This window comes from Platichthys flesus, chromosome 4, assembly GCF_949316205.1.
Source record: "Platichthys flesus chromosome 4, fPlaFle2.1, whole genome shotgun sequence".
Classification (NCBI taxonomy): Eukaryota; Metazoa; Chordata; class Actinopteri; order Pleuronectiformes; family Pleuronectidae; genus Platichthys; species Platichthys flesus.
Genome location: NC_084948.1, coordinates 27,087,347 through 27,101,701, shown reverse-complemented (window position 1 = coordinate 27,101,701; position 14,355 = coordinate 27,087,347). Strand labels below are relative to the sequence as shown.

At 43.4% G+C, this 14,355-nt stretch overlaps 1 protein-coding gene and 2 non-coding genes across 6 annotated transcripts; 2 read left to right on the top strand and 1 right to left on the bottom strand.

The window, feature by feature from the left end:
* The first annotated feature begins 2,376 nt into the window (after window positions 1-2,376).
* Window positions 2,377-2,535, top strand: LOC133952502 (U1 spliceosomal RNA). The gene has a single exon (XR_009920610.1). It is a non-coding gene; the product is annotated as a U1 spliceosomal RNA (small nuclear RNA).
* Window positions 2,536-4,690: 2,155 nt separating this feature from the next.
* LOC133952499 (U1 spliceosomal RNA) lies at window positions 4,691-4,854 on the top strand. Its single transcript, XR_009920609.1, has one exon. It is a non-coding gene; the product is annotated as a U1 spliceosomal RNA (small nuclear RNA).
* A 3,157-nt stretch (window positions 4,855-8,011) lies between these two features.
* On the bottom strand, window positions 8,012-13,699 carry LOC133951864 (uncharacterized). Of its 4 annotated transcripts, XM_062386086.1 has the most exons (8): window positions 12,428-13,699; window positions 12,124-12,312; window positions 11,845-11,983; window positions 11,366-11,770; window positions 10,887-11,161; window positions 9,469-10,794; window positions 9,217-9,383; window positions 8,012-8,824 (listed from the first exon to the last, which is right to left on the bottom strand). In XM_062386086.1, the coding sequence occupies exons 6-8, from the start codon at window positions 9,476-9,478 to the stop codon at window positions 8,012-8,014; spliced, it is 990 nt and encodes a 329-aa protein (XP_062242070.1). In that variant the 5' UTR covers window positions 9,479-10,794; window positions 10,887-11,161; window positions 11,366-11,770; window positions 11,845-11,983; window positions 12,124-12,312; window positions 12,428-13,699. The 4 variants fall into 4 exon arrangements, with proteins under 4 accessions (XP_062242070.1, XP_062242069.1, XP_062242071.1 ...); XM_062386085.1 differs by having other exon boundaries at window positions 10,887-11,112; window positions 11,220-11,770; window positions 12,124-13,699; XM_062386087.1 differs by having other exon boundaries at window positions 10,887-11,112; window positions 11,351-11,770; window positions 12,124-13,699.
* Window positions 13,700-14,355: the final 656 nt, after the last annotated feature.

Sequence of the window (14,355 nt, the reverse complement as noted above, 5' to 3'; positions counted from 1 at the left end):
TAGTGTTTTGTTTTGGTGACACGCATTTCCTAGTTCGGTGTCACTGAGCGTAATAAACCGGAGCTTGATAGGGCCGTGAGGTTATGGTTGGGAGGAACAGGGAGGCTCCCAGAATGCATCGCGGCACAGCAGCACATCCCAGAGACAGTTTCAAACGAGGTTTGATTTTTCCACAATAAACTGAGCAGCTTCGTTTAGTTTCTCCTCAACAGGAACACACGTGTTTCTAACGATCCCAGATCAGATGAGCCCGATTCTTCTGTATTTCATCTCCAACAGGACTTTTCTTCTCTTATTGTATTTATATATATATTCAGTTTTTTTCAGATTTTGCTCCAATGTCAGAAACAGAAATAATTGTATAAAAAGAAATAATAATAAAAATAAATTCTAATAAGGAGTTACAAAGAGCTTCACAAAAGGACAAAATCAAAACGATAACATTTTAAATAAAAATTGCCTATATGAATTATTTTGTAAAAAAAACAGATTTTGCTTGCAGATTCTTTAATATATTATTGTTTTTTATATTTTGGCAGGATTAATAACTCCATCATTAGTTAAGCAGCTGACAAAAAGTTTTCAATGTTTCAGCATTATGACAAATCTTAATCCAATTATGAAATAATACAAATGTAGTAATTCAAATATAAAATAAATTTGTGGTTATAAAACAGTAATGTATTTTTTGGGGGATTGAACTTTGATGTTACTCTATCAGATATGAAGTTATAGAGTTTATTTGTTGTATGTGTTGAGTTAAGATCTGTTTTTTGGTGTTCTTTTTCTTGTGTTTTGCATTTTTTCTGCTTATTTTATTTGATATATAGTTGTGGGGGTTTGTTTTGTTAATGTTTATAAAAATATACAGAAAACATAACAAAAACTCTACTTTGAGGCACTCTGTGTCAGTGGGTTCAAAGTTACGAGCTGCATTTGAATGCATTACCAGAGCTGGAAAATCCGAGCTGTGGATTGGCCCGTGAAGAGACGGGAAGTTCGCTTTAGACAGGAAGTAGTTTGTTTTGAAACCGGTTTGGAAACTTGTGTGTTTCATGTTTCATCTTCAATCTGGATCCAAACTGTTTCTTCTCCTGAAAACCAGACACAGTTTGAGCTCAGAGCCGCCATGACACTTCACCTGAGCCCGGTGAGTTCCAGCTCATCCACCTGGTGTCTCACAGTAAATCACAACCTGCAGATGACACTGGATCAGTTTGAGTTCAGCTGCTGTTAACTTCTGTGTAACTGCTTCTCCTCTGAGTTCAGACCACACACGAGTCAGAACACACAGTGATGAAATCATCACCTCCCAAATGGAGGTCACATCAAGTATCAGTTTAGACCTGTTACAAACTTTCTCTCCGTTACAGTCATATGTTTGTGTGTCTGTGTTGTGTCTCTGTTTCTGTCAGGTACTCAGATCAGTGGTTTGGCTCCCAGTAACTTCTCCTGGAGTGCGGCTGCTTATGTGGACTCGTACTGTTGGGCAGCCGTGCACACACACTCTCTACCTCTGTGGCTTCAAAAGGGACACACACCCACATTCAAAATAAACGTAGTTCAAACTAAACATTGTGTTATTTCACTTGTCTGAGTTACTGATAAATTCCTTTAAAATGTCATGAAATATATGTGCTTTTATTTCTATAGATATTTTTAAGAGTGTGTACTTACATTCTGAAATCAAATATGGCATCACTCGATCATCACCACTAGGTGGCAGTGTTGTCCAGTGATTTTCTGTTTGATGGTGACGAATGTACACAGACTCACACCAGGACGGACAGACACACGGAGAACACACAACACAGACTCACATCAGGACTGTTAGGGACATATGTGATTAGAAGAGACTTTTCTTATTCACACATTTGATGTAGACGTGTTGAACAGAGTGTTGTTCACACTCCGGGTCAGTAGGCGGCAGCAGTCAGGATGTCGGTCACTCACTACAAGTAAAAAAGAAAGCGGAAGTGGTTCCATTCAGAGGAGAAAAATGTGCGATACCGTTTTTTAGTTTTTCTCTGAATTCCAGAAGTGGATCAAACTTCATTTGTTTCAGTTTCATTCATCTTTGATTCACTTGAACTGACAGTTGAGCTGTTTTTAGAAGTTAAACGAGATAAAACAGACCGTTTCAGTTCAACCTCATATGTAAATACCGCACTGCATGATGGGAGATGTGATCACGGTTCATCAGATAGAGAGTAAATAATGTCTGTCCGGTGTTGTACTAAACAAGATCGTGTGTGTTGCGTTGCTGCTGAGTCCCACTCCCCTGCAGCCGGTTCTTCAGTGGACGTAGTGATAGTCAGCACCGTCAGTCATGATGGTCTGTGTGTGTCAGTGCCATGTCTGTGACGTGCACAATTCATACTTTACCTGGCAGGGGAGACACCATGACCAAGAAGGTGGTTCACCCAGGGCGAGGCTCAGCCATTGCACTTCGGCTGTGCTGACCTCTGGAAATCTACCTTCCTGGTGGAGTCATACTTGAGGACTTTTTCGAACGTGGACATGATTTGTGTCCGGTAATCCTCAATGTGCACTGCCTCATAGATCAGGTAGGCTTTTCTCAGAAGCCTCGGCGACGGCAGCTACCTTTTTATCGCCGCTGAATTCGCTCCCCCTCCGGCGCGAACTCCCCAAATGTGGGAATCTCGATTGCATAATATCTGGTAGTGGGGGACTGCGTTCGCGCTCTCCCCTGATTTCAATGTTGAATAATAATCTAATATATTATAAATCTAGCGTACGAGTCTTTAACACGTTCTGTACAAGTACACAGTTGCGCTCAAAATATATTGTACATGAAAGAAAATCCTAAATTTATTTCTCTGATGCAAAGTATTCGCCATTCAATTGAGAAATAAATACGATTTCATGTGAAGATGGTGTGTCTTTGTGTTTGTTTCAATGCCTGTCTGTCTTCAACACTTCTGACTCCAGGGACCTTATTCTTTATACTTCTACCTGCTTCACTCTCAAAGATCAATTGTCAGATCAGCTAAAGCCATAAAAAACTTCCCTTTGACTCACTGTTCACATTTGTAACATTGAGTGTTTGAATGACGTTAAAAGTAAAAAAGAAACCACAGGCTTATAATGTACTTGTGTCTAGCTGCATTGGAACTTTGCATCAGCCAAAATGTACTTCCCATTAAAATGAAAATAAAAAACATGAATATATGAACCTGTGTATTATTTGTAAAGCTCAGTATTGAATACATAATAACAGGGTAGTTATGTTTACACATGACACTAGGCTCAGTTTAATACAAAACCCAATTTTATACAATATATATGGTAGGGGGTCCCTGCTCCAGCTCTCCCTCAGTTTAGGGGTCCTTAGCCTTGGCCTGGCTTTGGTCTTACATAACACCTCCCTTTTCCTAGAAGTAGACCCAACCCATTCCACCCCATTCTACTACAGGACAGACTCCTAGCTGAATCCAATTTTATTATATAAAATGTAAATAATACAAGAAATTGCAGTCACATTTTGCCTTACACAAAACTATGCTAGACACAGTTTCAAAACCAAAAATATGTGATGATACAAATATATTGAGTGTCAATACACATATTTTTCTATTATTTTTGTTTCAATCAGGTCACATGCAGTTCAGAAAAGCTGCTTTATTGTTTTATAACAACAAGTTAAGTTTAACAAAATCTATAATTCTTTGTGTTGCCCTGACAGTAAGATTTTGTGATGCACATTTGAATATTTATAGTAAATGTCCTGTATTTTGTCTTGAAATTTTGAATGAGCTATTACAGTCTATCATTTTTCTGCTCAGTAAATAATGTTCTTAATAATTAAAAGTGTTAAAACTATTTTGTAATGTTCTTTAGCCATTATTAACTCACATACTTTGTAGTTTGGCTTTCATGAAGAAAATTGTACTTTCTTGATTCTTGTTTGTAGCCTCATGGTTGAAGGCCATGCATTGTAAGTCGCTTTGGGTAAAAGCATCAGCTAAATGAAATGTAATGTGATTCTCAATAGTTTGTGTAAGAAAATAAAGTTCAATGTTTACTGCAAATTAAAGCCTCATTCAGACGAGAACATGAATGGATAGTCAGTGGGTCGCCTTTTCTCATCTTGTAGACCAAAGAGTTACAGAAACACAAGTTCTCCCATTTCTGTGTCTATGTGCTTCCACCAGGTGGCGCCACAACTGCTATTATGTTGCCTTAGATCGCTATACGTTGTTTCTCTTGTAGTAGACGGGTTAAAGTAAAACTGTCCCTGGAAACGTCACCAATATTTATCTGGTAGTTATTAAAAGAGGAGTTTGTAAATTAAATAATTTATGGTGCCACTGAAAAAAGATCTTTATGCGAAAAAAGTGTGTCCGACAGTGGAGTATCACGTGACGCGAAGAGTGCAGTCCAAAACTCTGATACCACTTCCTCCTTCACTTGAACGGGGAAGTGGTCCCACACTTTTGGACCCTACTGTTCCACAATACAGCAAAGCATTGTGGGAGAGAAAATGAAAGCACTTAATGCTCAAATCAAACGTTGAATTTAGAATGTTTTTTATTTGTATTCTTTCCACTAACTCTTGATATCGAAGCGGTTCAATTTTCGATGTTTACCACTTTGCGTATTTCAGTGCAACCATCAGTGGGAGTAGTGTGTGGCTGAAACGGATGGCTACACGAAACGTGTACAACTCATACTTACCTGGCAAGGGAGATACCATGATCAAGAAGGTGGTTCACCCAGGGCGAGGTATAGCCATTGCACTTCGGCTGTATTGACCCCTGCGAATTCCCCAAATGTGGGAATCTCGATTGCATAATTTCTGGTAGTGGGGGACTGCGTTCGCGCTCTCCCCTGATTTAATTGTTCAATGATAAACTGAAAACATAGAGTGGTGCTATTTGGAGTAGGTCATAGGTTCGGTATAAAGACAGCCACTACTTAAATGTATTGAAAATGAAAGAAAAAGCCAACTTAAATTCTCTAATACAAAGAATAGTTTCTGTGAATTAAGAAATATCATTTCATGTAAAGATGGGGTGTCTTTGTGTTTGTTTCAATGCCTGTTTGTAATCAACACTTCTGACTCCAGGGACCTTATTCCTTATACCTTTACCTGCATCACTAACAAAAATTGACTGTCTGATCAGTCGCGGCCATAAAAAAACACTCTTTGACTCACTGTTCACAACTCTTTAACATTGAGTGTTTAAATTATGTCAAAAGTCAAACAGAAACCACAGGCTTATAATGTACGTATGTCTAGTGTGTCTGTACGTGTGTCCAGCTGTATTGGAACTTTGCATCAGCCAAAATGTACCTAATTCTTTACATGTTGATTTTAATGGGAAATGTGTTTTATTCTCATCTGTAATTCCACTCTTCTACAACTTGAGTGTGCAATAAGATGTGTCGGCTCAGACTTGTGTGGATGCACCTATAAACATTTTTAAATTCCACTTATGTTCCAGACCCAATTTTTCTCCAGGGACATTTTCTGATAAAAGTGAGTGTGTAGATACGCTGTGTAGTTTTTTTGTCAATCAGAAATGTGATTTTGTTTGTTTGTTTTTTTACGTCTGTAGTCAAAATGCCAACAATGGTATTGGCTGATACTGATGTCAATCTGAAAAATCTTAGATAACCCCTCCCTTTTCCTAGAAGGAGACCCAACCCATTCCAACCCATTCTACTACAGTACAGACCCAAGCTGAATCCAACTTTATTATATAAAAAAGTAAATACAAGAAATTGCAGTCACAGTTTGCTTTACAGAAAACTATGAGACACAGTTTCATAATCAATTGCATGTGATGACACAGTAATGTTAAGTGTCAATACGACCACTTTTCTATTCATTTTTTCATTCAGGTGACATGCAGGTCAGATTAGATGCTTTATTGTTTTATAACAAGTTAAGTTTATCAAATCAAAAGCTATTTGTGTTGCCCTTAGGGTATGATTTTGTGACGTGCATATGAATATTTTCAGTAAATGTAATTTATCTTGTCTAGAAATTTTGAAATTGATATTAGACTCTAGATTTGTTCTGCTCAGTAAATAATGTTTTTAAGCAAGGGAGTGAGTTAATAGTTATTATAACGATGTAAATTGTTTTACAGAATGTTTAGTTTTTATTTGTTAAACATTGGTGGATTTGTACAACGCTTCTAAATAGTTGTGTAATGACTGTTCATCCACCTGATGGCGCCAGAGCTGCTGTTGTGTTGTCACGGAGATGAGGTCACTGTACGTTGTTTCTCTTGTAGTAGAGGGGTTAAAGTAAAACCGTCCCTGGAAACGTCACCACTTTATCTTGTAGTTATTAAAAGTAGAGTTTCTATATAAGATTATTTATGGTGCCACTGAACGAGGTGGTTTATGTGAAAACAGTGTTTCCAGAAGTTGCGTACCACGTGACGCGTAGAGCGCCGTCCACAACTCTGAGACCACTTCCTCCTTCACTGGAACGGGGAAGTTGTCTCACAATTTGGGACCATACTGTAACACAATACAGCAAATTGTGGGAGAGAAAATGCTAAATGCTCAAATCAAACGTTTAGTTTTGAATGTGTTTTATTTGTAGTTCTACCACTGACTCTTGAAATCAAATCGGTTCGATCATCTATGTTTACCACGTTGCTTATTTTTTGTGCAACCATCAGTTGCTCTGGGGCCGTGTAGCACCCAGCTCTGTTTTTTTCCTCTTGTACAGAGTAGATCTGGCTTGTGGCAGTGCGGGAGGCGGCAGGAAAACAGGCGGCGGCAGCAGCTGGGGGGGGAAGAGCTGGTCTACGGAGTGGCAGGAACACGAACACGGGCTTGGGCTGGAGTCCTGCTGCCGTGGTGACCGCCGCTGCCGCTATCGCTATCGATTGCTGAGGTTGGGGTGCAGACGTGAGGTTGTCATGCTGCACTTTGCGTTTCCGCGTGCCAGCCAGAGATGGAGTGACCTCATACTGCACTTGAGGTCGGCTGGTGTGCGGCCTCTCATCCGGGAGCTCTGCAGCGGGAGGTAGGCTGGTGCTGGTGATGCTCTGCGGACGCTGGAGGATAGACAAACCTCGATCCGTCTGAGAAGGCTTCCTGTCTCCTTATGAACTCTGCAACAGATTTATTGTTCATTTTCAGGATGGGAATCCCTAGTTTGCTGAGTTCAGCGTCATCCACGGTCACTCTCTGCTGCACCCGCTGGTAGAGTGTGGTGATCTGGTGCTTGAGAGGGGAGCCGCGAGCCTTTTTCCTGCAGTCCGGGTGAAGCCAGAGCTGTTTAACGATGCAGTACATCAGCCGGTTCTTCCTGGAGTCAAGCAGGTGGGCGGGAGAGAAGCGCTTGTTAAACTTCAGCTTCTGCACCAAAGAGGCCTCGGCCGGATCTTCGTTGGTGCGGCCAAACAGAGCGTTCCCCCAGCGTGCAGAGTAGAGGCTGTCAAATTGTTGGATGCTGCGGTCGTGGAGGTCAAGCTTGTTCCAGGCGCTGACTACTCTCTCTCTTGTAGAGTCACTAAGAGCAAGCTTTCCCTCCTCCAACGCAATTTCAACGAGAATGCTGCTCAGCTCTTCCACATGCTGGTACCCAGGGAGATGATTGGGGCCGCACACATCCTCCACACACGGGTCGTGCTCCGAAGCCACCACCTGGTCCGTGAGAACCAGATTCCTCTTCAGCGGAGCCAGGTCGTCGCTCTCAGCGTCTGTGGCGTAGCCCACATCATCTTCCGTGGACTCCTCTGTGTCGGCAGCAACCTCCTCTTCATCGTCTTCATCCTCCACAGTCTGAAGCGTTTCTCTAGTTTGAGCGTAATGCTCAGAAGCGCTGAAGGGCTGGGAAGATTGGGCAAAGAGGTACTCCAGCCCAATGCGCTCCTCACCAGCAGGAACTGGAGGCCTGAAGTTGATCTCCTCCACCTCGCCAAACAGGTCATGGCACCGCTTGTTAAGCCGATCTATCAGGGGAGACATGTACACTCGATTCTTTCTGCCCTTCTGGCCTTTAACGCTGCCTGACTCCCGGTCAGAGTTCCAGCGATCGATGCCACTGAGGAGGTGCAGCACAGTGGGGCCCTGGGATCATCCGGGGCAGAGAGAAGTGGATCCCCTCCAGGCTGTTGCTTCCTCTCACGGTGGACATGTCTCTCCCTGGGGGATCCTGAATGCACTCCAGGTGCTTCTGCTGGTTCTCCCAGACCCGGTCGATGGCTGCAGCGTCCTTAAACAGAGGGACCTGGTTCTCATCCAGCCCAGCTGCTCCCTTCAGGCTGTTGATGGCTGTCTGCACACGGAGGAAGGACTCCTGGGCTCCCATCGTGATCCTCCTGACAAAGTGGCGGAGATCTTCTTTGCTGACGTAGATTTCAATCATCTTCGCGTCAGTCAGCGAGGCATACCTGGTCGTGTTTCCTGCACGCATGGCCTGGATGAGCAGCGCCATGTCATCCTTATTGTAGGAGAAGACAGCTGCAGAGAGCGCAGACTTAAACAGTGCATATTTAGGATGGTGGTCTGTCCGGACGGCCGCATCGAAGCGCTTTATCCAGTGGAAGATGTCCAGCCGCACCAGCATTCCACTGTTGGCCCAGTCGCTGAAGAGATGCTCCAAAGAGGAGACACCATGCACCCTGCAGCAGCCACGGTCCACATACATCAGCTCAGGAGGGCCCTCTCCTGCTCTCCTGTAGCGCTCCATGAGGCCGTCAGCCATGGGCTTCAGGCACGTAAGAGACTCCTCGCAGGTGAACACCGACATGAGGACCTGCCCCAGCTCGTTGGCCACGTTGGTGCACCACTCTGCAGTGCCTCTTCCGTGACCTGAAAGCTTCTTGCAGATCTGATGACAGATAAAACACAAAGAAAAGGGAGTCAGACATTTGGTATAGAATAAAGTATTAAAAAATAACTCAGAGGGGTGTATTCAAACTGCTTTTTCAATAGCTGCCTCCCTTCCATTAATCATTTATCTAGAATTATTATAATCTAAATAATAAACAGCATATCAGTCAAAAAACCCTTCCCATCTGCACTAACAATATTTCAAAACTCATATGCCACTACTTTAAATGCGTACATAATGCTGTTATTAATATAACAAATGCAATACTACAAACATAAGTACAATAACTAGTCAGTCTTTGACTCATACAGTTATTGAAGTATTGATTATTAAATGATGCACATTGAGACACATGTTAAATGAAACATTTTACACTGTGTTAAATTTACCTTCCTGGTGGAGTCATACTTGAGGACTTTCCCGAACGTGGACATGATTTGTGTCCGGTAGTCCTCAATGTGCTCTGCCTCATAGATCAGGTAGGCTTTTCTCAGAAGCCTCGGCGACGGCAGCTCCCTGCGCGTCGGCGGCTTCTGGTATTGATGGCCCAGAGCACCTGGAGGCAGAGAAGTGGATTGTTATATCATACAGAGTGTGTGTGTGTGTGACTCTTACCAGGTGAAACGGTGGTGACTTTTTACCTTTTTCCATCGCCGCTGAATTCGCTCCCCCTCCCCGAAGCAGCAGCTAACGAGGCTCAGTGGATGAGATGTGTCTCCTGAGCTGGTGCTGTGAGGAGTCTCTTCTCTGCTCCTTCTTGTGCGAACGTCGGGGAGGGGGAGGGCTCTAGGGAACTGTAGACTCCGAGCCAATGGGCGGCCGCCGTTGTCTACACTTCGGAGGAGAGTGTAGACTCCTGGCCAATGAGCGGCCGGCAAGTGTAGACAAGGGTAGACTCCGAGCCAATGGGCGGCCGCCGTTGTCTACACTTCCAACGGCTATGCACTCGCCAGGCTCTCGCGAATTCCCCAAATGTGGGAATCTCGATTGCATAATTTCTGGTAGTGGGGGACTGCGTTCGCGCTCTCCCCTGATTTAAATGTTTAACAATAAATGAATCCAATTGAATTATACCAATCAGAGTCGTTCACACTTTCTGTATACAACAGCCACGTCTGAAACATTATGCATCAATATATTGAAAATGAAAGAAAAAGCTACCTTTACTTTTCTAATGAAAAGTATTGTTTCTTTAATTGAGAAACTTGATCTCATGATAAGATAAAGTGTATTTGTGTTTACTTCAATCCCTGTTCGTATTCAACACTTGTCTCCAGGGACCTTATTCTTTATACTTTTACCTGTTTCACTAACAAAAATGAACTGTAAGACCAGCCGCAGCCAACAGCTCATAAAGTTTTTGAATGATGTCAAAAGTCAAAATGAAACCACAGGTTTGTAATGTATGTGTGTCCAGCTGTATTGGAACTTTGTATCGGCCAAAATGTACCTAATTCTTTACATGTTAATTTTAATGCGAAAAGTGTTTTATTCTCATTTGTAATTCGACTCTTTTACCATTTGTGCGTGCAATAAGAAGTTGTATCTGCTCAGTCTCTTGTGATACATTACATTTTCATTTAGCTGACGCTTTTATCCAAAGTGCCTTACAATAAGTGCATTCAACCCTGAGGGTACAAACCGAGAACAACAAGAATCAAAAAAGTGCAATTTCTTCAAAAATAAAGCAAAAGTTCAAAGTGCTATGAGCAAGTGCCATTTAAGTGCTACTAAATTGTTAGTTTCAAAAATGTTACTCAAGGAAGAGGTGTGTTTTTAGTTTGCGGCGGAAGATGTGTAAACTTTCCAATGTCTGGATGTTGATGGGGAGCTCGCAATGTATCATCCTGCCAAGGTGACAGGGATGTTGCTGTCGGAGGGGCCACTGAAGCAGACGGAGGAACCACTGTTTCAGATGGGACAGGACCAGACAAGGACGAAGATGGTACAGCTGCAGTAGGGGCTTTCTGAGGAGAGTTTCACAAATTACAGTTAAAGTACAGTGAAGTAGTTTTGTCTTATGAACTGCATTCTGCTTTTGAGTAACACCTCAATCTACCTGTTTCTCTTTGTCGAGAATAAATCTCCTGAAGCGCTTCAGTGACTTGGAGCTGATGTCCTCCTCCTTCATTCCAAGCCACTGGCGAACAGAAGAGAAAGCCTCCTCTGCCATCTTCCTCTCTTGGGCACTGCCAGTGTGACGGTCTCTGTTTTGCTCTGCTGCTATTTCTACGTATTTCACTGGAGTCAGGTTCAATGGAAGCAGTGTAACTTTATTCTGCAACCTGCAACATATATGGGACAAACAGCCACAGTCATCGATAGCGCGAGCACCTGCTTCTCAGTAACACGTGGTCGTATAGTGGTAGACAATTTATACTTTACAACATACCTGCAACATATATGGGAAAAACAGCCACAGTCATCTACAAAGGAAAGTTGCATATTACTTTACAGGTTTTATACACTAAATTAACCATAAGCAACTAACTAAAACACTAACACGAAAGAAAGACAACCTACCGATAGCACGAGCACCTGCTTCTGAGGTAAAAACAAAGTGCGCCAGACCTAATCCCCCAGAAGCTCCCGCGATAGGTTTTCAAAATAAAAGACACGGCAAAATAAAAGAAATACATAAAAACAGTGACTGCTGTCCCACATTGAACAGGATTTAACAAACAACATATTTACACCGTTACACCAGCTTGAGGGTCGGCATGAAGGCACTTGTGCAGGCTGTACCACTGCCACATCTCCTGAAAGGTGAAGGACTTAAAGCGACCCTGTCCATAAATGGCCCTGTCCACATTTTTCTCCAGGTGGCAGGAGACTGAGGGGAAAAACTCCACATAACGGAGACAGTCCTTCACCCAGTCATTCTCCCTGGTTCCTCCTGTCCTGCCCGGGTCCTGGCTCTCCGCAACATGGCGGTCAAGCAGACTGAAACACACAGAACATGACGTTAAAGTAAGAAATAACGACTTATGTGATTCTCTGTAGTGAAATATACTCACTATTTTAAGTAGCCCACATCATTCGCTACCAGCCACATGAAGCTTTGACCAGCATATTTCCCAAAGGGAATAACCAGCTGGCCAAGGTAGAGCTTCATTGAGGGCCTGGTAGTAGTGATGAGCCGGCATCTTCTTTTTGCTAAAGAGTAAGACATTGGAATGGTTATTCTTAACTAATTCAGTTTATAAGCTCTAGCACACAGGTCAGGTCAGGTGTAAAGTGATATGTATGGTTCATATGCCCATCGTGCTACTGGGATAATAATTCAGATTTATTACCTTCATCACAAGCCGTCTGAAGGTCCTTGGGACCGGCGCTGGCTTGGAAGCCTTTGGGCCTGTGAAAGGCCCTGGCCTCTTTGGTTGCCTTCAGGACACATTGCTGCCTGTCCAGGGGCACAGTGGGGTCCAGAATGGGCAGCACGGGCAGCAATGGGTCCGCAGACGGTCTGCTGCTGCTGGCTGTACCTGAAAGAATATTCACCAAAGTGTTTAAAGTGTTTTGGGACTTTTTCCCCAGGCATTCATTTCATACTATATTTGTAAATGATGACATAATAACATAACAAGTGTTTTCACGCACTGGGCAGTTTATTCTGCTGGCTATACATAACGTATAGATAGAATATAAAGCCTTGTCCTGGAGATCAATGTAAAAGGCATCAAGCTCGTAGTGCAAGAGAATTATTAAGCCTGTGACAGAGGTAACGAGTGCATATAGCCTATATCTATATACACACAAAACAAGATTTTGATGAGTTGTGACATTTGTGATTTGCAAATTAAGGAAGTAATTAGTAAGTAGTTTCCAAGAAGGTGCATAAAGATATGTCATGAACTGGAAAAAGAATGATTGCATCTGCTAAATATATACAAAGAACACAGCAAGCACAACAGTAAAAACACCTGTAAAATATAAAATTCAAACAGTGAGAAATAAGGTGCATAGTGAAATATAATACAAAACGAGTGATTGTGTCTGTCAAATATTAATATATATAATATATACATGAGCTGTACTAATGAAAGGTGAGGACAGGAGATGGACATGTGTCAGTGTGTAACTCAGCAGGAGGACACCATGGAGATGGAGAGAGGAAGTGAGTTGTGCTCAGACGAGAGGAGACAGGGAGTGAAGCAGCAGCTAACAGGGAGTGAAGCAGCGGCTAACGGGGAGTGAAGCAGCAGCTAACGGGGAGTGAAGCAGCAGCTAACGGGGAGTGAAGCAGCGGCTAACGGGGAGTGAAGCAGCAGCTAACAGGGAGTGAAGCAGCGGCTAACGGGGAGTGAAGCAGCAGCTAACGGGGAGTGAAGCAGCAGCTAACGGGGAGTGAAGCAGCGGCAAACGGGGAGTGAAGCGAAGCAGCAGCTAACGGGGAGTGAAGCAGCGGCTAACAGGGAGCCTAACGGGGAGTGAAGCAGCGGCTAACGGGGAGTGAAGCAGCGGCTAACAGGGAGTGAAGCAGCGGCTAACAGGGAGTGAAGCAGCAGCTAACAGGGAGTGAAGCAGCAGCTAACGGGGAGTGAAGCAGCAGCTAAAGGGGGGTGAAGCAGCAGCTAACGGGGAGTGAAGCAGCAGCTAACGGGGAGTGAAGCAGCAGCTAACGGGGAGTGAAGCAGCAGCTAACGAGGCTCAGTGGATGAGATGTGTCTCCTGAGCTGGTGCTGTGAGGAGTCTCTTCTCTGCTCCTTCTTGTGCGAACGTCGGGGAGGGGGAGGGCTCTAGGGAACTGTAGACTCCGCGCCAATGGGAGGCCGCTATTGTCTACACTTCGGAGGAGAGTGTAGACTCCTGGCCAATGAGCGGCCGGCAAGTGTAGACAAGGGTAGACTCCGAGCTAATGGACGGCCGCCATTGTCTACACTTCGGAGGAGAGTGTAGACTCCTGGCCAATGAGCGGCCGGCAAGTGTAGACAAGGGTAGACTCCGAGCCAATGGGCGGCCGCCATTGTCTACACTTCGGAGGAGAGTGTAGACTCCTGGCCAATGAGCGGCCGGCAAGTGTAGACAAGGGTAGACTCCGAGCCAATGGGCGGCTATGTCTCTCGCGAATTCCCCAAATGTGGGAATCTCGATTGCATAATTTCTGGTAGTGGGGGACTGCGTTCGCGCTCTCCCCTGATTTAAATGTTTAACAATAAATGAATCCAATTGAATTATACCAATCAGAGTCGTTCACACTTTCTGTATACAACAGCCACTTCTGAAACATTATGCATCAATATATTGAAAATGAAAGAAAAAGCTACCTTTACTTTTCTAATGAAAAGTATTGTTTCTTTAATTGAGAAACTTGATCTCATGATAAGATAAAGTATATTTGTGTTTACTTCAATCCCTGTTCGTATTCAACACTTCTGTCTCCAGGGACCTTATTCTTTATACTTTTACCTGTTTCACTAACAAAAATGAACTGTAAGACCAGCCGCAGCCAACAGCTCATAAACATTGAGTTTTTGAATGATGTCAAAAGTCAAAATGAAACCACAGGTTTGTAATGTATGTGTGTC